This window comes from Hoplias malabaricus, chromosome 4, assembly GCF_029633855.1.
Source record: "Hoplias malabaricus isolate fHopMal1 chromosome 4, fHopMal1.hap1, whole genome shotgun sequence".
Classification (NCBI taxonomy): domain Eukaryota; kingdom Metazoa; phylum Chordata; class Actinopteri; order Characiformes; family Erythrinidae; genus Hoplias; species Hoplias malabaricus.
This window is the reverse complement of record NC_089803.1, coordinates 6,951,838-6,973,421: the sequence shown is the minus strand read 5'-3', so window position 1 is coordinate 6,973,421 and position 21,584 is coordinate 6,951,838. Positions and strand designations below refer to the sequence as shown.

General features: G+C 43.0%; 1 protein-coding gene across 1 annotated transcript in view; it reads right to left on the bottom strand.

Annotated features, from left to right (window-relative positions):
- LOC136693778 (zinc finger protein 420-like) overlaps positions 1-21,584 on the bottom strand; it is a 215,209-nt gene that overhangs the window by 135,481 nt on the left and 58,144 nt on the right. The window contains exon 5 of the mRNA XM_066666933.1: positions 9,485-9,499. Within this exon, the coding sequence (XP_066523030.1) occupies positions 9,485-9,499 (15 nt within the window). The remainder of the gene's footprint in view (positions 1-9,484; positions 9,500-21,584) is intronic.

The window sequence follows — 21,584 nt, the reverse complement described above, 5'->3', positions numbered from 1 at the left end:
TTATAATTGGCTTAAGCAATTAAAATGTTAATAATTAGTTTGAGAATGAATAATAATCACGCTAAGTGAGTACGTCAGGATTTTCAGAAATTCTAATGAACAAACTGCACACACTGTAATTTCAAATAATGAAAGTTTTATTAACAAAGAGAAGGGTATTTACTGAACATAGCGTGATCTTGAAATCTCACGGCATCGAAGCAGGGGAAGCCTATTCGATTGCGGCGATACGCTAGGCGCTCTAACTTGTGACTAATGTGTTACTAACTAAGGTTTAATTAATACAAAATTTATCAAGAACTTAATTCGAATTTCAGCTCTGGAAATGCATAAGTTAGCTTACTTTTTCGTCGATTTTCACCACTCGTTTGGATGCAGAGGCTCTTTGAGGTCCTGGGAGTGAAGGCGTCTCACTTAGACTCGCGGTTCTTACCGCAGAAGCATCCAGGCTGAGTTAGCGTGGAGGTCTTTCTTCGTTGATTGAGTTGTCTCGGGCGTACCCGGAGTGTGATGACGCAGGCGGCAGGATCCTCTCTTCGGCCTTCGGTCCGGAGTGGGAGAGTCCAAAGTATGGAAGTCTTGGACGAAAGGTTCGCTAGTTACTACAGCTCCAGAACTGAAAATCGTTTCAATAAACTCACTTATTCTCAGACTTTCTGGTATCTCGGCAGTGTTTCCTTACTCTGGCCACGAATAAGTTCACCTGCTTCGATCAGTCGTGAGATTAAACTTAGATTGGGCTATAAGACATAAACACGATTAAAAGAAAAGAATATATTCAATTTACTCGACGTATTAGTAAAACTTCATACTCTTAGCTGATTTCAAGACGTCTCTTGTGAGCTTTTTCTGAAGTCTTGAGATTTTTCTTTGTTTCGTTGTCGGCGTGGAGAAGAAAGCGTTTCTTTGTTGTTTCAAAATTTCTCGGATCTTCTCGTTGTTATTGTCGTTGGCGTCCTCTCCTTTTCGCTTTCTTTCGTGGTCCGTTACTTCGGTCGAGCTCTCGGGACTGAACTCTCGTAACTGCTGTCGAGCTCTCGTGATTCTTCTTCTTTTCTCTCTGCTTAGCTGCTGACTGATCTCCGTTGAGCTGCTCTGTGTTTTCAAAGCTAGATCGGTCACGCCCTAACGGGAGGTGTCCTTTTCCTGATTGGGCACAAATTCAGCCTCACGTGACTGACTTCATGAGGCAGAAAAGAGGGAAGGCTGAATAAAAGATTTTAAGCAATAAGTAATAAGATAGACATTTCCCGTATCGAAATTTCCTATTCATATTAGTAACATACAACAATGAGTATACTGGATTATTAATATCAAACATTTACATAAGGTTTCATCTTTATGTCCCATTTATGACGATACGCTGGAAAGGAATATTAATCCGTTTTCTCTTATTCAGAGGTAGGACTTCTTTTCATGATAGAAACAATCCACAATATACAACATTTCATTGGGAGGTAGGCATTCATCTGAGGGTACAGGAAGTGACATTAATACATTTGTTTATACGCAAATAATCAGAGTTTGACTATTTTCGTTATTGTTTAGACGACCCCGAGCGAGGCGTGGTTTCGCCAGTGTCCATTTGGGGTCGCTGTTGGTCCATGCGTTGGTTAACGAGAGGTCAACCCGAGTTCAATCAGTTTGACCATCTGGGCTGTCTGTTTAGTGGTTCGAGATAAGGACTGAGACATTGAGGTGCCACTTCGTCATAAACGGGATTATAACCCTTCCTTTTGTTTGATGTCCTTTTGGTCTAAAAGTATCATAAAGTGGATTTGTTATCTGGGCCGTAAACAGGCGTCCTTTGATGTAGGCTTTAAGTGGGTGTTTGTGTGTGTGTGTGTTTGTGGGGGTGCAGGGTCCTGGCACCCCTGTGGTTCGTGGAGTGCTGACTTCGGGACCAGACGAAAGTCCTGGTCAGAGTGAGAAAGGTTTGATTCAAAGCCTTTCATTTCATTATTTCTTCATTGTCCGGTATTCATATTTGGCCCATACTCCACTACACTTGTTCAACTTTATGGCTGAATAATTCAAGAATTAAATTGGCACAAATGTTTATTTTAACGGCACAAACCAGCACAAACGCAGCACTAATGAATGAAACCACTTTGGTGCAAATTGGACGTTGATGAGGGGCTGAGTGATGTCACTGGTTGAAACTTTATGGCTGAATAACTCAAGAATTAAGTTGGCACGAATGTTTATTTTAACGGCACAAACCAGCACAAACGCAGCACTAACGAATGAGACCACTTTGGTGCAAATTGGACGTTGATGAGGGGCTGAGCAACATCACCGGTTTAAATAATTATTTCTTAGCCTATAACTCAAAAAGTAAATGAGCACAAATATATTTTTAACGGCACAAACCAGCACAAACACAGCACTAACAAATGAGACCACTTTGGAGCAATTTGGACGTTGATGAGGGGCTGAGTAACGTCACTCGTTGAAACTTTATAGCTAAATAACTCAAGAATGAAAATGGCACAAACGTTACTTTTAACGGCACTAACGAATGAGACCACTTTGGAGCGATATGGACGTTGATGAGGGGCTGAGTGACATCACTTGTTGAACCTTTATGGCTGAATAACTCAAGAAGCAAAATGGTACTAGCGTTACTTTTAATGGCACAAACCAGCACAAACGATGCACGAACGAATGAGACCACTTTGGCGCGATTTGGCCACTAATGAGGGGCTGCCTTATGTAACAGGTAATAAGATATAATGTCTAATTCTTCTAAGATTCTCAAGAAGACTCTTAAAAGACCGATCTTCATGCGAATTAACGGGACGCCTTGGGTCAGTTAGCATTGCTCAATATAGAAGTTAAAACAGAGAAAAAGTCGATTAGCTCTGTCAGTAACTTTCAACTCATCTTTTATTTGTGTTCATCGTTTTTTTTTGTAGCCCAATCAATGTTTAATTTTTTAACTGATCAAAGCAGGTGAAACTTAGGATTAGGATTAGTTACTGACTTCTGAGGACGTCGCTTCTGCGAATCAAGGCAATAGAGAGCTTTTATTCTGACGCCTCTTCCTTCCGGAAGTGAATCCCAATCAGGACAACGAGCCAGAAGAAATTCTTCAACTGACGTCACAACGCTCTGAGGGCGCCTGAAGCAGCCTGCCCCGTAAGTGACGACTCCTGAGCGAACCCAGCCTCAGCGCTTCCACTGAGAGGACTGCAGGAGCCAGGCTTGGCCTCTGTACTGTCACCACAACGTGCTGCTGTACCCATCGGTTGGTTGATTTGTGACAAGATTAAGCGAGCTCATAAATTCCTCATTTTCAGAAGCTCATGTCTAATGAAGTCTCTTGATAAATTTACATCTTAACTAAATCTCATTTAGCAACACATATTAGTCATATAGCCTAGCCAATTAATCGTGATAATTTCACCTGCGTTGATCCTATTGAGATTTTGATAATTTTGCTATGTTTTTCAGCTTATTATTCCTTTTAATAAAATATTTATTGATTTGAAATAATACGGTGTGTATTCCTAAGAGTCCTATTCCTAAGAGACTGAAAATCCTGAAATTCACCCCTAGCGTTGACAGTATTTCAATCTCTGATAAATTATTACTATTGTTGTTATCTAAATTCAGTAATAATAAGAATAATAATTATAAGTGATAATCACAATTAAACATAACGAATTCAAATACTGTTACTACGCTACATATACATAAAAATTTTTGCCGCCCACGCGAGGCAGGAGAAAGACTCTTATGAACGGAATATTTACACTGAAAAATTATCTCAGCTTGGGTTAAAAATCCTTTCCGTTGTATCTGTTACAGTTGAGGTTCAAAAGCTTGATGTGGACAATCTCGAGTTGTTTGTGTGTTACTGTTGAAAATCTGTTCTGTGGTATATACTGTTGAAAATAAGCTTGGTTGCTTTTTAAAATTCACGTGTCCCGCAGTGGTAAATTGGTACGGTTCAAACCTAGCCGCGGAATCTGGCTTGAAGGACTAATTGACCCAAACTCCTCTGCTCGTTTTAAGACTGGGTCGCTCCCAGAGTTAAAAATGAATCGCGCGCTAGGCGATTGGAGGTTACTGAGAACAGCCACAGAGAAAACGTGAGCTGAATGGCGTGAAAAATATGGCTCGTTGAAATTGCTCTATTGTGAATCAGCTCGGTCTGCGCTCTTCAGTTTCTCTCTTAAAACTGATCTCAGATTCAGGAAACGAACAACCCCTTTCAAGGGGCGGAGCTAAAACAAAGGATGGAAATTCAAAACGCCCCAAAACAGAGGAAGCCTAACTCCCTCTCGTGGTTAAAATACGTGATTACAGGGAAATCACTTCATAACTAGCGCGAATTGAAGAGAGTATTTTCCCGTGCCCTTGACGTTTTATTCCCCGTACACCCCCTAGTGGTTTGGAGGTTGTCCGCTGAGACAACCTGAAGTGTTTGTCAACCCTCTGGTGTTTAAAAGGTGTCATTACAACCAAAATCCTTTTAATGTACCTTAGTGTTTGAAATCTGTGTTCCCATTTTAAATTTTTTCCTGGTAACGCCCTCTAGTGTTAAAACTTCCCGCTACAGTGGAAATTCCCATTCATGTTGAATGGTGTCTGCTCCTGCTGTGGTTATTTGAATCCCCAGCAGCTGACTGATGTTCATTGTTTACCATTGCATTATAAACTTGCTTGTCGCCCTCTGGTGTCCCGGTCTGGTGTTGCAATTTAAGTTCAAATCCGATGCTGAAGCTTGCTGTTGCCATTTAGATTTCCTTTCAGTGCTCTCTAGTGGAGAAAGTTGTTTGATTATTTCCCATTCACAAACCTGGTACTACAGTTTTAGTGGCTGTCTCCAAACTCTGCATATATGAATAACTGCGAATCAAGGTTTTGAAACACAGTAAGCTGATACAGCTATAACATACAGTGTGCAGTAGTTAAAGATTGTCGTTTTAACTTGATACCAGTTCATAAGCACATTTTAATTTGATATTTTTAAAAATAATTCTTGAAAAAAAAAAAAAAAAAATATCCTTTTTGGCTCACTTGCATATAGCAACTTCCCCTCCGCACTCTACCACTAACAGTCTTCCTTTAGAGATTCACAAGTGAACTCGAACACCATACAGACCAGCATTTATTCTTAAGGTACTCAGTACAGGTGGATTTTAATTCAGGTGAATTTAAAAGGGATTAACGGGATTAATCCTAATTAAATAGAATTTAAGTACACCTTTGACGTGCTTTGCCAAGCATTGGAGGAAGAATTCTCCAATTACCTGTCACAGACAGGACTGGCCTCTGCTTTGAATGTATAACGGCAGCGCCAGGAATCCCCTCAGCAGTATTATAACAGACTCAGACAGGCATATTTTGGACCTAGAAATGACTCAGAAATTGAGAAACTTTTTACTTTTTAATTTTAAATCATTATTCATCCGCCCGGGACCCTTCACCAACTCCATGGTCCAGTGAGAGGCCGAAATCTCCTTTACCCTCACACCACTACAGATGCTACCCTCCTCGCAGGCCAGACAGAAATTGCGGCAAAGATTTCTGGAATCCTCTGGACAGGTCTGGGTATGATCGTGACTATTACCCTACAGAAAACCGTGGTGTGGCCTGTGGAAAACCAGCATATCCCCATAAGGGATATGAGCGAACAGCTCAGAACCAGCCTTCTGATTCGACTAACGAAAAGAAGGAAAAATACTGGTATCAAAATAAAGAAAATCATGCCAAAGACAAGTCTAAAGGCAAGGAATCCGTTGAATGCTTGCAATAATTTGCAAAGAGAAAAAAAAAAACTGACGTTCTCTCTATCACCTCTGTGCCATCTGACCTAGAGCCATCCTCTAACACCTCAGAAATGGTAGAGAGTTATGTAGGAGCGGTGACAAGTGAAACGCCGTCTTCTAGTGTACTGTGTGATCTACTTGTAACCCAGACAAGCAATGAGGACAAAATGGTACAGGAGGGTGACTCACAAACACCCTCCAGTGCTGTCTTGGTTGTTCAGTTAGACAACAGGGAAGGTTTAACGCCAGATGACCCTTCGGTCATCGAAGGCGACACGACAATTCATGGAACACTTAACTGAAAAAGGGGTTGCACGCAAATTCTATTTGTCCACCATTGTGGAGGGAAAGTTAGTGCATGAGGCCCTGCTGGACACTGCATCAGATGTCACCCTTATATCTTCCACCTTGTTCCACCAGGTCCGAGCCGTTGCACGGCGTGAAAATCATGAGCTACAGCTTCAAAACTGTTCTCTTAAAATTCAGCTGTACTCACATGCAGGCCTCACAATTCAATATATGGCGCTAATACACCTAGCCATCAGACCAATGACTTTAGTGCATCCAGTTCACGTGTGTCCTCTTGAAACAATTCCCTTCCTCATTGGCATTTCCATAATCGATTTGAACCACTGATTGACTTCAAAAGGTCAAAAATCTGGGCACAAGTGCGTGAGCCTTTGCCCATCTGCACCCCACACCACCGGGAAGCTCAGTGTTGCCGCCTTGAAATCCAGCCTGAATCGATAGGAGATCCACCAAGTCAGATCCCTCACATTGGGGAGGAGGAAATTGAGCCCATGGTGGCCACACCAGAGACCGAAGTCTCTTCTTGGCCCTCTAATGCCATGTTAGAACAGCGGAACACATTTCTGTGCCCTTTCACTAAGCCTTCCACAACAGACACTCCCAGTCTTCCCATTGTGAACGGCCTCACAATGCAGGACCATCACATTGACAATGCCGTTCTGGCTCTGTGGACTGACAAGTCCGCCATAAGCCAAACACTCTTTGAGACCCTGCGCCTCAATCAACCTAATATTCCTTTGGTGAGCAGTCCTTGTCACTTTTCTCTCAACCCAACGGCAAAAGTAGCGTCACCCACTGATGGAATTTGTGCTCTAACCATCCAGGGGAACAAAAGGTTACTCACCCATTATTTCTTGGTCGTCCCTAACTTGCCACATGACACTTACATTGGAAGCGACTTCTTGGTGCGCCTCGATGTCCATGTAGACACCCTCAATAATGTGCTGTGGGCCTTGACTGAAATTTGGACAGAAACCTGGTCCTCAAACCCCAGCAACCTAGGCTCAGGACAAACTATTCCTGAGGTATGTCAGGTTGCTAACCAAGGTTCCCTTGTGGTACCCACGAACACCGCTAATGTACCCATCCGCTTGGTCATGCGGCCTGGCCAACACTTAAGCCACGCTCATGCCCTTTTCCAACTGTCACCTCAGTTCTTTGAACTAGGTCTCACCTTAGAAGCCACACCTTTGGTGGAAACGCGAGCATGATCCACTTATCTGTTCGTACGAAATGAAACCACTCAACCCTTGATGATTCCTCATTCATCTCCTTTCGGTTGGTTGGTCAGTATGAAATTCCATGACTTTGAGTTGTGAATCCCTATTATAGGACCAATGCCTGAATCACCCAGAAACAAAGGTGTTCTATACTCAACTAACACGAGCCGTTGCTCACTTCTCGGCTCTGGACATGAGCAAAGAATCAATGACATTTGCAGAATCAATCTGGCTGATGATAATCAAATCACGGTCATGGTTCTTTCCTTGGATTCATCCCTAGAATGCTCCTGGGAACCATCTCTTCTCCCAGAAACAGGAGAAGACACTATGAATCCCCACAATTCAAAAGAACTACCTGACTCTGAATTTATGATTCAAGTCAAATAAGTTCTAAATGAAGCAGATGCACTCCAAAGCGAAGAAGTACGTGAGAAACTCCATGATGTGTTTCATAAGTATCAAAAATCTTTTGCCAAAGATTCAACAGACTCTGGTCTTAGTGACATTCACTCAGTGCACATTCCCACTCATCCAGGAGCACCACCCACATTTGTCCGCCAATACAAAATCCTGTTAGCATCCTATGGACCGGTACAAGAAATCATTGATGACTTGCTGGAAAAGGGCATAATTCGACCCTGAAACAGCACGTACTCTGCACCATTATGGCCTGTCATAAAACCCAATGGTAAATGGTGCCTGACCATTGATTATCGAAAACTAAATCAACAGGTTCCATTGTCTCGGTGTCCGATGACACAATTAGAGCAAGAACTTCCCTCAGTCTGAAACGCTAAATACTTTTCCACCATCGATGTAGCCTCTGGATTCTGGACCATCCCGGTGCAAGCAGAAGACCAACACAAGCTAGCTTTCACCTTCGCGAACCGACAGTACACATTCACTCGGTGCTCCTTTGGGTACACCAACTCTCCAGTTGAGTTCAACATTTTCTTGAACAAATATATGTGGATGATATACTCATGCGTAACCACTCCCTACAGGCACACATTGATTGATCATGTTCTTGACCAGCTCATGACAACAGCAGGTGCGAAAATATCACTCTCCAAATGTCAGTGGTGCAGAACAAAGATGAATTAAGTCGGTCTGCTCATAAGCACTGATGGCATTGAACCACAATGTCGAGTGCAAGGGGTAACAGACCTCGCAGCACCAACCAATCTTAAGGAACTCTGTAGTTTCTTAGGAGTATGCAACTACTCATGCCAGTTCATCGAAAACTATGCAGACCTAGCCTGTCCACTTTATGACTTACTAAAAAAGGATACCCAATTCACCTGGGGCGAAGCCCAGGAACAAGCCATGCAGGCACTGAAATCGAAACTGTGCATGGCCCCATGCCTTGCCTATCCTGACAGTAGCAAAGAATTCTACCTAGAAGTGGGAATCTCTGACCACTGTCTCAGCTCCGGTCTGTATCAATTACATGACAAAGACAAACGTGTCATAGCCTATGCTAGTAAAACTATGCTGGCTGCTGAACACAAATATAGTGACTGCAAAAAAGCATTACTAGCAACAGTGTGGGCAGTCAAACACTTCTCCAACTACCTAGGTGGTCAGAAGGTGATTGTTGAAACTCATCATCAGCCAGTCACTTTCCTGAACAGCCAACGAATTCGAGACGGTGTAGTGACTAACGCTCGAGTAGCCTCCTGGCTAATGGCTTTTCAAAGCTTTGACTTGGAGGTACGTTACGCACAAAACTACAAGAGCCCTCTAGGCACAGGCCTTGCCTCCTGCAGGCCATGCGAAAGAGACATTCCTTCCCAAGTGCCACAGGTTCCAGAAACCCTCGCCCCTACCATGGATAACCACCACTATTTCGACTCCAACACATGCAAAGTCCTTGTCACTGCATACGTAGATGGTTGTTCGTTCCGCCAAGAACACACACTGATGGCAGGGGTGGGCATTGTCGTAATAAACGGGTGGCCTCAAAAACCCCTAATGTTCAAATTGGGTGCTCAGTCCTCCCAATATGCTGAAATAGCTGGAATTCTCATCACAATTCAGTCTGCGGTCCAGAAAAGCATAAAAACATTGGTGATCTGCACAGACTCCTACTATGCGCGCCTAAGCTTCACATGCCACTTGAAACTGTGGAAAATCAACACACCACATCAAACAAAAACACTTGGTAGTCACACATGACCTGCAGATCTAATGGAAGAAAGTGAGGGGCCACTCCCGAATCCCAGGAGATGGTAAAGAATTCAATGACCAGGCAGATAGCTTAGCCAAACAAGGGGCATGCATAAGCATTTTGGACATGGACGGGTCCAGAACCTGGAGAACAATAAGTTGGCGTCAGAAAAAGCAGGGTTAATGGAGACAATGGTACTTTTAGCATTGTCAGGTGAAGGCACATCATGGAAATCCGATCCCTCCCTTTATCCAAACCCACCCGACATTCATGTCCTAGCTTTTACACAGTTGAACTGTAGCGACAGCGTCACCTGACAATGCTAAAAGTACCATTGTCTCCATTAACCCTGCTTTTTCTGATGCCAACTTAATTGTTCTCCAGGTTCGGGACCCGTCCATCTCCAAAATGCTTATGCATGTCTCTGACCCATCTACATGTCCCATCTCGAATCAAGATCTTGACACCATACCAGACCTTAAAGACCTATACGGTGCCAGAGCATCCCTCCAAGTCGTCAAAGGCTTGCTTGTTCATGCCACTGACTTGCACACTTCACCTGCGTTCGTGGTTCCTCAGTGCCACAGGGGGGTAATGCTGATGCACGCCCGTGACTCCCCATCTGCGGGACACAAAGGGGTCAAAGCAACACACCATGTGCTCTGGCAGGTGGCATATTGGCCCCACATGGTAAAAGATGTGGCTGATTACAGTAAAGGCTGTCTGGTATGTTGCCAATTTGAACTCTCAAATCCTCTTCATAGAGCCCCCTTGCAAAAGAAAGGATTATCGTTTCCTTGGTCAAACCTCCAGATAGACTGGGTTGGACCACTCACCCGAACAGTGAGAAGGTAACAAGTACTTCCTCACAGTCACGTGTGCATTCACTAAATTGGTAGAATGCCTCCCTGCACAGAATGACACAGCACTAACCACTGCCTACTTACTGATGAAACATGTCTTTTCATGGTTTGGCCTACCCAGCCGTGTCGACTCTGACAGAGGGACACATTTCACAGCAGAGATCATGCAGCAGCTCTGGCAACTCTTAGGAGTAAAAGCCAGCCTTCACTTTAGCTACCATCCTCAAAGCTCAGGTCAGGTAGAGCGAGTCAACAGAACAGTTGTTAGCATACTGAAAAAGTATGTAGCAGCAAACCAGCGAGACTGGGATGACAAGCTACCCCTTGTACTGATGGCCATACGTGCGACACCACACAATGCAGTCGGGGTCTCACCCTCTGAGTTGATGACAGGGAGACAGATGACTCTACATCTATTATCTGCCAGGTGAAGCTAGCATAGCAGTAGCCTACACCACTCATCAGTATATGGAGGATCTGTGGAAACACTTCAAAGCCACTTTCACATTTGCCCAGCAGAAACTGGAAAAAAGTGCAGAAGGTCACAAAGCGTACTATGATCACAAGGCATCCCATAACAAACTCCAAATAAGGGACAAGGTGGGGTACTACACCTTTGTCCAACCTGTTGGAAGGTCACGAAAAACGGGGGAATCTGGCCCGCAAATTCCTACCCCGATGGTCAGGTCCCTATGAGATCACTGACAAACTCAAAAATCAACCAAGGTCAGGGCAGTGTTGAGCTCAAAAGGGTCCACCGCAACCTAATCAGGCCACACAAAACCCCCATGGGACTTGTAGGGGACACTAATGTTTGTGTTAGGTCATAAACAATAGAACCAAAGGCAAGAAGGGTGTTGGTTAACAAACATCTACAGCCTTCTACTCCCAACCTTAGTTCTTCTATCTCTTTTCCCCTCTTCCTCTCACTCTTCAGCATGCAACAAGCTGAGGACACTCAGGGTGCAAGATCCTAGTCCCTCAGCATTAGTTACTGTAGAGTGTTTATCCTAGATATAAACCTTTATCAAAAGGGGGGGTATATGTTATGGCAAATCTAAAATTAATCTACATATAACCAGGAAGGAAGATCGAAAGATCAATGCTCAAAGAATTATTTGGGGAGAACAGAGGAATAAGACATGCAGTCAAAGATTTTCTCTTATCTCTTGAGTTTATTGAACAAAACCAAGTCATATATATATATATATATATATATATATAGGACCCCAGTCACGTACACCATCATCATGTTTCATTCCATCAACCCAAACATTCCCTTATTTGTGCCTCATTATCTCCAACTTTATAGTTGCCAGGGAAAATGGTGAGAGATGTCCTTCAGTTGTTGACTGCCTTCCTTCTAATCTGCTCAGCGCCTTCCTCCCACAGGTCACCGTAACCACACAACGCAATAAGTCCCTTCACCTTCAAGCACTAAGGCCTACATAATTTAGTAAGAATTAACCAAGATTAATCAAACCCAATATATTATGTCATTAGTTATTATTAATCATTACTCATCAGTGTTACTCTGCATTTTTCCATCACATTATAGTGGTAAATTTTTCTAAAAAGCGACTCGCTGTAAGTACCCAAATCTAATCATGAGCATTTCTCCTGGTAGGATGGCCCCACTGATTCTCCTGATCATCGGCTCCCTAGGAACCATTGTGCTCCCTGAAGTGATTGAACCGGGTCCTGACTCCGGGATAATACTGAAAGACTAGCCAGGACTGCTAATCACTAATTGTCACCTGCATACCCAGAGAGTATTTGTACGGTTGAATCCCGCCATTTGTACAGAAAACCTACCGATAACCGCCTTGCAAACTGGCCGGAATTGAGCTAGATGGACTGAGGAAGCCATCAGCCATGCAGAAGCTGACGTAACTCACATGCTCCACCAGCTACAAAAGTTTACTGTAGCGCAATCAGAATTAAGCGGTTTTAATAAACAATCTAAACGTTTCATAGGGGGATTGCTAATGGCAGCCGCAACTGTGGGATCACGACTGAGCCTTGGAACATCCGCCATCAATGCCGTTAACTTGTCAAATGTCAAGTAGGGGAATTGCAGGCTGATATTCCAAACATTAAAACCCAATTAAACAAGCAGAAACAGCACCTGCAAACAATTGGGCAAACCCTACAAGGCACCGTCATTATACTCAATGCTCACAGTGTCGCTTTGAACAAAACTCTCCAGATGGTTAACTCATTGCTTTCAGTAGTACAACTTGATCTTGCCCACATCCAACTTGTGAATATGCTATTGTCTGATATGCTACAAGAAATCAGCTCCTCTGTGGATAGCCTAGCCATGAGGAGGATGCCTCCCTATCTGGTTCCTCTATCCTTAGTACTATAATGGCGCCTGAAAACCTCTACCGTATGAAATATGTAATTTCTTGGGTTCTGGCAAGATTCTGCCTATGTTCGTGTAAAGACAACACCTCTTGTAGCATACCAAGATGATAACCCTGATCTATACTTGGTGCCTAACTTGCTTATGTGCACACTCACCAAAGTCATCCACTACTTGTTCCCTAGCAAACCTTTTATTCGTGACAGCGCAAATGGGATTTATGGCCTTAAGCCTATGATGAATAATACTCAGTGCCTTGTGATCGTTACACCTCAAAGTTTGGTAACCAGTACCCAAGCTGAGATTGTTGGAGTTCGTTGGTTGGTTAACACCCCCTTTAGAGAGGCCCTACTAACCAATCAAATCAATCAATCAATCAAATTTTATTTATATAGCGCTTTTCACAACAAAAAGTCGTCACAAAGCAGCTTTACAGAGATCCGGGTCCAAGCCTCCTATGAGCAAGCCAGGGGCAACAGTGGCAAGGAAAAACTCCCTCAGCACACGAGGAAGAAACCTTGGAAGGAACCAAGACTCATACGGGGAACCCATCCTCCTCGGGTCGACACCGGAGACACAATAGAGAACAGAAGTAAAAGTGAAGGGGTTATAGTAATATAAATGTAGTATATTAGTGATGATGGAGAAGTAGAAATGAAAATGGTGAGGATGATGATATTAGTGATGTATGAGTCTTAGCAAGGCCAGGATCTTGTACAGGACACGGGCTGGATCAGGGCAAAACCTGGAGAGCAGCAGGACATCTCAAAGCATGAGAGAGAGACAGGAGAAAGAAAGCCAGACAAAGGGAACAAATAAAAATACAAAAGGTTAGTAGGGTCATGGTAAAGAACGGGGAAATTTGTCCTGCGAAAAAAGCTTCCACTGATCAGGCAAGAGAACCCAGCGACAGACAGCGTTGTTGGCAGTTACTACAAAGCTAACTAAGAATGCTGTAGCTATGGTGATATGACAGGATTAATACAGAACAGTGATAATATGAAAACCAGCCCGAACACCAATATAGAAGGAGTAACCTGAAGGTGAGTGATTAACCAAAAGCTTGTTTGAAAAGGTAGGTTTTTAATCTAGATTTAAAGATTGAGAGTGTGTCTGAGCCCCGAACAGTAACCGGAAGGCTATTCCAGAGTTGAGGAGCTTTGTGAGAAAAGGCTCTTCCTCCTGCTGTGTTTTTCTTAATGCGAGGAACAAAGAGTAGATGGGCATCCTGTGAACGAAGTGTACGTGACGGGCGATAAGGTATGAGAAGTTCAGTAAGATACTGCGGGCCTAAACTGTTTAGAGATTTATAAGCTAAGAGGAGTATTTTATAGTCAATGCGAAATTTTACAGGTAGCCAGTGTAGGGACGAGAGAACTGGGGTGATATGTTCAAATGTTCTAGCTCTAGTGAGCACCCTGGCTGCTGCATTTTGAACTAACTGAAGCTTGTGTAACGCTTTGCACGAGCTCCCTGCCAGGAGCGCATTGCAGTAGTCTAGACGTGAAGTTATAAAAGCATGCACTAGTTTCTCTGCATCTTTTAATGATAAAATATGCCGAATTTTGGCAATATTGCGTAGGTGGAAGAAGGCGGTTTTGACTGTATTGGATATGTGGGTATCAAATGTGAGAGTCGAATCAAAGGCTACACCTAAGTTTTTAATGATGGCATTGTGTTTTACTGTTGAATTATCAAGATTAATAGCAGCATTTCTGAGTGAATATATCTGAGTATCTGTACCTAGTAACAAGACCTCAGTTTTATCAGAATTTAACATGAGAAAGTTTTGCATCATCCAGTCTTTAATTTCAGTTAGACATTCTGTTATTTTACGTAGACAAGCAACATCATTGGGTTTGGCTGATATATACAGTTGTGTGTCATCAGCATAACAGTGGAATTGAATCCCATGCTTACGGATTAGTCTACCCAGTGGCAGCATGTAGAGTGTGAACAATACAGGGCCAAGCACTGATCCTTGTGGGACACCATATTTAACTAAAGTATGATTAGAGGATTTATTATTCAGATAAACAAATTGGTAACGATCAGATAAATAAGATCTGAACCAAGAGAGGGCAGATCCTTTTATTCCTACCAGATTTTCCAGCCTATCAAGAAGCATCACATGATCTATTGTATCAAATGCTGCACTAAGGTCAAGCAGCACCAGAATAGAGATATAGCCCTTATCATGTGAAAGGAGTAAGTCATTAGCTACTCTTGTTAGAGCCGTTTCTGTGCTGTGATTTGGTCTAAATCCAGATTGAAAAATGTCATGAATGTCATTGTTTTGTAGGTAAGAGCACAACTGCTGTGACACGACTTTTTCTAGAATCTTAGCAATAAAAGGGAGGTTTGATATTGGCCTGTAGTTTGCGAGTACAAGAGGGTCAAGATTGGGTTTTTTAATAATTGGTTTGATTACCGCTAGTTTCAGAGGTTTTGGTACATATCCAATGTTGAGGGATGAGTTTATTATTGTGAGCAATGGTCTAATGACTTTAGGTAAAATTTGTTTAAATAATTGTGTTGGTACAGGATCCAGTAAGCATGTAGTTGATTTAGATGAGCTAATTAAACTAAGCAAGTCATTTTCATCGACAGAATTCAAGTAGTCTAAGTGCACCTCAGAGCTGGCAGGGGGTTCATCTACGAGAGCCGATGTGACTTTGGACTGATTTTGGATTTTGAGGCGAATGCAAGCAATTTTATCATTAAAAAACCTCATAAAGTCATTGCTACAGAAATCAGAGGGAACAATGGGGTTGATTTCCTTTTTGTTTCCAATTAGATTTGATACAGTGCTAAAAAGGAATCTAGGGTTGTCTTTGTTGTTTTCTATAAGGGAAGAGATGTACTGTGATTTGGCTTTAGATAAGGCATGTTTGTAGTCGGTGAGGCTGTGCTGCCATGCAATTCGGAAACATTCTAGTTTTGTGTGTCTCCATTTACGTTCATGGTTACGAGCAGCCAGTTTTAATGCACGCGTGCTGTCACTGTACCATGGAGCAAGCCTTTTCTCTCTAAATTGTTTGGTCTTGACTGGTGCAACACTATCTAGGTTTGTACACAATAAGTGGTGTAGGTTGTTTGTAATGAGCTCCAGGTCATTTGGGTGAGTTGGAAAAGAAATGGTGGTAAGGTCTGGAAGGTTGTTGATAAAATCACTAACTGTTGAGGATGTTATAGTGCGCTTTCTAATATAGCGTGGTTGTGGACAAATATCAAAGTTTAACGCAATTTCATATGTGATTAGATGGTGATCAGAGATGGTCTCATGTAGCGAGAGATTGGATAGATTCTTTATCTCAATGCCCCGTGTTAACACTAGGTCCAATGTGTGTTTGCATTGATGAGTGGGCCCAGTAACATTCTGAGTGAACCCTAGCGCATCCAAAATTGATTCAAATGCAATTTTAAGTGGATCATGGTCCTTCTCAAAGTGAATATTGAAATCACCAACAATTAAGGCCTTTTCTGATACGATAACTACACTTGAGAGGAAATCAGCAAATTCACAAAGAAATCCTGTATAAGGGCCAGGAGGACGATAGATTGTGATGAGCATAAACGAGTGCTGCCTTTTTGATGCAGTGACTTTAAGAGTAAGTACTTCAAAGGATTTAGTATCATAACTAGATTTTTGTGTTGTGTCAATGGTAGGGTCATAAATTGTGGCTACACCACCACCACGACCAGATGTTCGTGGGCAACTGTAATAGCTGAAGCCAGGGGGAGTGGACTCATTTAGGGCAATGTATTCATTGGCTTTAGCCCATGTTTCGCAGAGACATAATGCATAGAGTTTGTTATCAGTAATAATATCACAGACACTGAGTGCTTTGGATGTTAGAGATCGTATATTTAAAAGCCCTAATTTAATGCTGGAAGTGCTGAAATATTGCGTTCGCTGCAGTGCCTTGGTGTTAATTCTAATTAGGTTGTTAAAACTGATTTTTGGGCGTTTGTGATAACAAGCTTTGCGGGGAACCTACACAGTCTCAATGCTGAAAAATTTATTAGCGTTAATCAGAGTGGGTGACATGGACATGCTACTCATCATACTAGCAGTAGAGAGATGGTCAGGAGGAACATTAGGAATTTTAATATTACTTACCTGCTCGCTATCCATTCCACCTACCTGACTGATGTGACTGGGAATGACCAGTCAGTTCCGGCGCAGAACCACCTCAATGTTCTCAGAGAGAACTGCGGATCCTAGACGGCTCGGATGAAGCCCATCCCAACGATACAGGGCCGGACGCTCACGAAAGCACTCCAGTTGTCGACGTAGTCCACGCCGACAGTGCCGCACCAATCCAGGAGCCAGGAGTGGAGCCCGAAGAGCCTGCTAAACGCCTCGCATCCTCGACGGTAGGTGGGCAGGGGGCCAGAGACGATGATCCTAGCATCCGTCTTCTTCCGAGCGGTATCCAGAAGCGAACGGTAGTGCTCCTTCAGGACCTCGCTGCGGCGGGCGGAGATGTCGTTCGTTCCCACGTGGAGAACGACGGTGCCGAAGTCCTCACGCTGCCGAAGCGCCGACGGAAGACGCCTGGCAACGTCCAGGACACGTGCGCCTGGGAGACAAGACACGGTTGCATTACTCTTTATCCCCGGCACTTTTAAATGTCTAACTATTGAATCACCCATAATAAGAACACCGTCCTGTTTAGTCTTCGGCGCTGGAGCAGGTGAAGGCCAGGAGCTGAGCACCTCAAACCGGTTGGCAGAAGTGAAGACTGGCTGCGGTGGAGGGGGGGACGGCCTCGGCTTCCCACGCCCACGCTGGCGCTCCCATCCCGGTGCAGGCGTGTAGATGGGTACCCCCGCAAACCGCCGCGGCAGAGGAGCCGGAGAGGCGACGGCCACGTAGGAGGCGTCGCGGGCTGCCTCGAGTCTCGTCTTCTCCCGCTGGAGCTCCGTCTGCTTCTCCAAGAGACGCTGAATCCGGCGACCGAGCTGCTCGAGCTCCGCGCCGAGCTCAGAAAGAGCTCGTTCCTCGGCAGGCGCCATGAAGAGAGAAAAATAAACAATGAGAAATAATATGTACGAAAAAACCTATGATCAACATGACACCTCAGAAAGGGTACCCCTTCCTAGCCAGACTTTCTGGGTAGACGTCCCTGTAAATGTAATCCTACATGTGGAAGACCTGGCCCTGTATCACCTGAACCCTGACCAATATGAGAGCGACACAGAAATTTCATATTTCTTCTCCAAACACACCATCAAGCTGGATACTAAAACACTAACTCGCCTAGAATATGAGGGAACCCAAGTCATTGACCTAACCCCTATTGATAACACTCTTAAAGAACTGTCGTCTCAACTCCTATGGCCAGTACAGCCTGTCACCTATGCACGGTCCACTCCAGACACTTTACTAGTTGCACTGGTAGGATTAGAATATCTTTTGACTTTTGGTATAGCTTGGTTCTATTTCAAACACACTCAAACCCTACAGAGCAGGTTAGAAACTTCGTCGAATAAATTGGTCAAGTTTGTTAGACATAAGAGAGCCCAGAGAGGTGAGCCCCCAAGTTTTAGATAAGCCGAAGGCAATGTCAAAGAACCAGCTCTCGAGTTTGCGTTTGAAAAAAACTTACCCATAAGTATTTAGAATCCCTTCAGCATACAAATAACAACACTCAATATACACCCATACACTGATAGGAAGTCAGCTCTGAAAATGTATTTGAATGTGCTTGCTGATCTCACCTCCCTTCACAGCAAAATTCTTTTCAGCTCCATGCTCCCTGCCGAACCATAAAACTGAAAAAGGGGGGGAATGTAGTGGAGAATGGATCCAGATCAAGAAATGAAAAAATGCTAAGATTCAAACTTTGACTTTCTTTATCAAGATCTCACATTCCACAGAATGTATGTGCTAGCAGCCATGCACACAATTAGTCTGTCGAAGGTTGAAAGACTATAAAATCCCCTTCTTCAGTGACCCTGAGATGCTCACAAGAAGGATTCATATGGACACTAAGTGGTTTCCAAATTTTTTGATTCCTAGAGAACACTATTAAGCCTAAAAGATCAATCAGAGCCTTGGAGACTGGATTATAAGCGCTCCCGGGAAGGGAGGGGACCCCGGAACCCCAGTGTTTTATTACCCTTCAGCGTCGGACTGTCGAACGCTTATGTTATTGCAAAATCGGCAGATGGCCCCCAAGGAATGCGCTAAGAGTGAACCCTCTACCCGAGTTCAACAGAGACAAACAGCATGGACCAACAGTGCCCCCAAGTGAACATTTGCGAAATCATATCCCACCTGAAACATTCTCTTTCTCTCTCTCTCTCTCTCTCTCTCTCTCTCTCTCTCAAAAGAGAATTATATCTGACACATTTTCTGCTGAATCTAATCATGTATTATGCAATGTGTTATTAATATTATCCTCTGTTATTCTCAGGTGACTGTCTACTAACTAATCGAGTGACGTGAATTAATGTTTTAATCACAAAGAAAGATTCCTGTCTCAATTTAAAATAATGTTAATTAATCTCTAATAACTAGAATAATTGGGGTAACTACATCAGTATACTCAAAATGTTATATTCAAGTATACATACGAAGTATTAATTCTAGGATGTTTGATTTTTGCCAAAACGTAAGTAATCTTTATTTTTCTGGGAACTTGAGATGATCACGTGTACTCCCCAAACCCGGGAAACAATCAGAGAACGGCAACCTCCCAAGTGGGCATAACGGCGCCTACATATGAAACCAGGAGTAGCTCTTTTCTCGTTCTTCGCTCTTCTAGACTTCAACCTCTTCGCTCTTCCTTTTTCTGAAGCTGATGGAGCCGACTCTCAAGAAGACTCTTAAAAGACCGATCTTCATGCGAACTAACAGGGGACGCTTTGGGTCAGTTAGCATTGCTCAATATAAAAGTTAAAACAGCGAAAAAGTCAATTAGCTCTGGCAGTAGCTTTCAACTCATCTTTAATTTGTGTTCATCGTTATGTTTTTTTGTAGCCCAATCAAAGTTAAATTTTATAACTGATCAAAGCAGGTGAAACTTATTTTGGCCAGAATAAGAGCCACTGCTGAAATTAGTTGAAAATCTGAAATTAGGATTATAGGTAATTTATGCCAGAGTTAGACAATTGCAATTTTACGTACTGACTCTCCAGTAGAGGAATATGTTGATGGTTGTGTTGTGCCAAATGTTTTGCAGTGGTATCCTCCATCTTGAATAGAAAAATCTTTGTGGGCAGTGTCAGTGTCGTTGGGGAGGGCAAAACAGTCATGGGCAGGTAAAAAATTTCCACAGGGTGAGACTGACCTGCACACTCTTCTGCCCTGAACGCGAATGTAATGCCCTAAGCAGAGCAGAGTGTGACTTCCTTCTCTGCTCAGGTCACCTTAACTCCTCTACACTTTTACAATGAAATGAGTTGTTTGTTTGCTGCTATATTAACATGCAAAATTTGGGATAGTTCATCTGTAATCTGTTCAAAGGCATATGTTTCCTTAAAACACTATTGGTACTTGGGTATTTAAATAAAGTGATGTTTAAAGTCTTTTTAACAACTGAAAGTCTGCTTTGGGGAACAACAAAAATGTTTTTGGGATGTCATGGTGTAGAAATATAATCTGACTTGTTTAACGGGTTGAGGGCTCAGGGTGTGTACACACTGCTTCCTCATTGTTGACAACTTTCCAAGAAAAATCGGAGTCACTAGTGATGGGAAATTCGGCTCTTTTTGGGGAGCCGGTTCTTTTGGCTCCTAAATGGCTCTTTGTTTTACCACTTATTTCCACTTGTACAGAACAATATTACCTACATTTTACATGATTATGTAGTGTATGTTGTGTATACACTGTAATATATATAAATATATATATTATATATATTTATATATTGTGTTTGTAGCGTTTGACTTTATTCAAACTCTTCTGATTACTGACGTTTTGACTAATGATAATAATTGTTATGATTGACTTAAATGACAAAAACATTAACAAGTAGTTAGAGAGTGAATACTGTCATCACTACGTGAGTTCTTCAGGATTTTCAGACTTTTAATGAACAGACTCCAAACACTGTTATTTCAAATAGTGGAAATATTTTATTAAAAGGAAAAAGAATATTTACTTAACATAGCATAATCTCGAAATCCCACGGCATCAATGCAGGTGAAGCCGATTCGAATTTAAAGATAAGCTAGGCGATATGACTTGTGACTAATGTGTTGCCAACTGAGATTTAATTAACGTATAAATTTATCAAGAGACTTAATTCAATTTTCAGCTCTGGAAGTGCGTAGTTTTAGCTTACTTTTCGTCGATCTCAACCACTCGACGGGTACAGGGGCTCTTTCATGTTATGGAAGAGAGGACTCCCGCTTAGTTCCCGCAGTTCTTCCGTGGAAGTTTTCAGGCTGGGTCAGCGTGGAGTTAGTCACCCGCGAGTCAAGCCGCCTCGGGCGTACTCAGAGCGTGGTGACGTAGACGAAAGGATTCCCTCTGGCTCACTGTCCTGAGTGGGAGGTTCCAACCATATGGACGCTTTGGACGAGAAGTTTCGCTGGTCCTTGCAGTCTCCAGAACTGAAAATCGAGTCAATAGGCTTATACTTATTTTACGATTTTCTTCTATCTCGGCTGTGTTTCTTACTCTGGCCATGAATAAGTTTCACCTGCTTTGATCAGTCGTGAGATTAAACTAGATTGGGCGATAAAACATAAACACGATTACACAAAGATTACTTAGAGTTACTCGACGTTACGTTGTAGTTTCTGTATCGCACTGCTAACTGGCACAAGGCGTCCCCTGAAGCTGAATGCGGTCCTTCTTAGAGTCTTTGATGAGTCGTTTCGTCGGCGTAAGGAAGAATGAAGAGCGTCGCACTT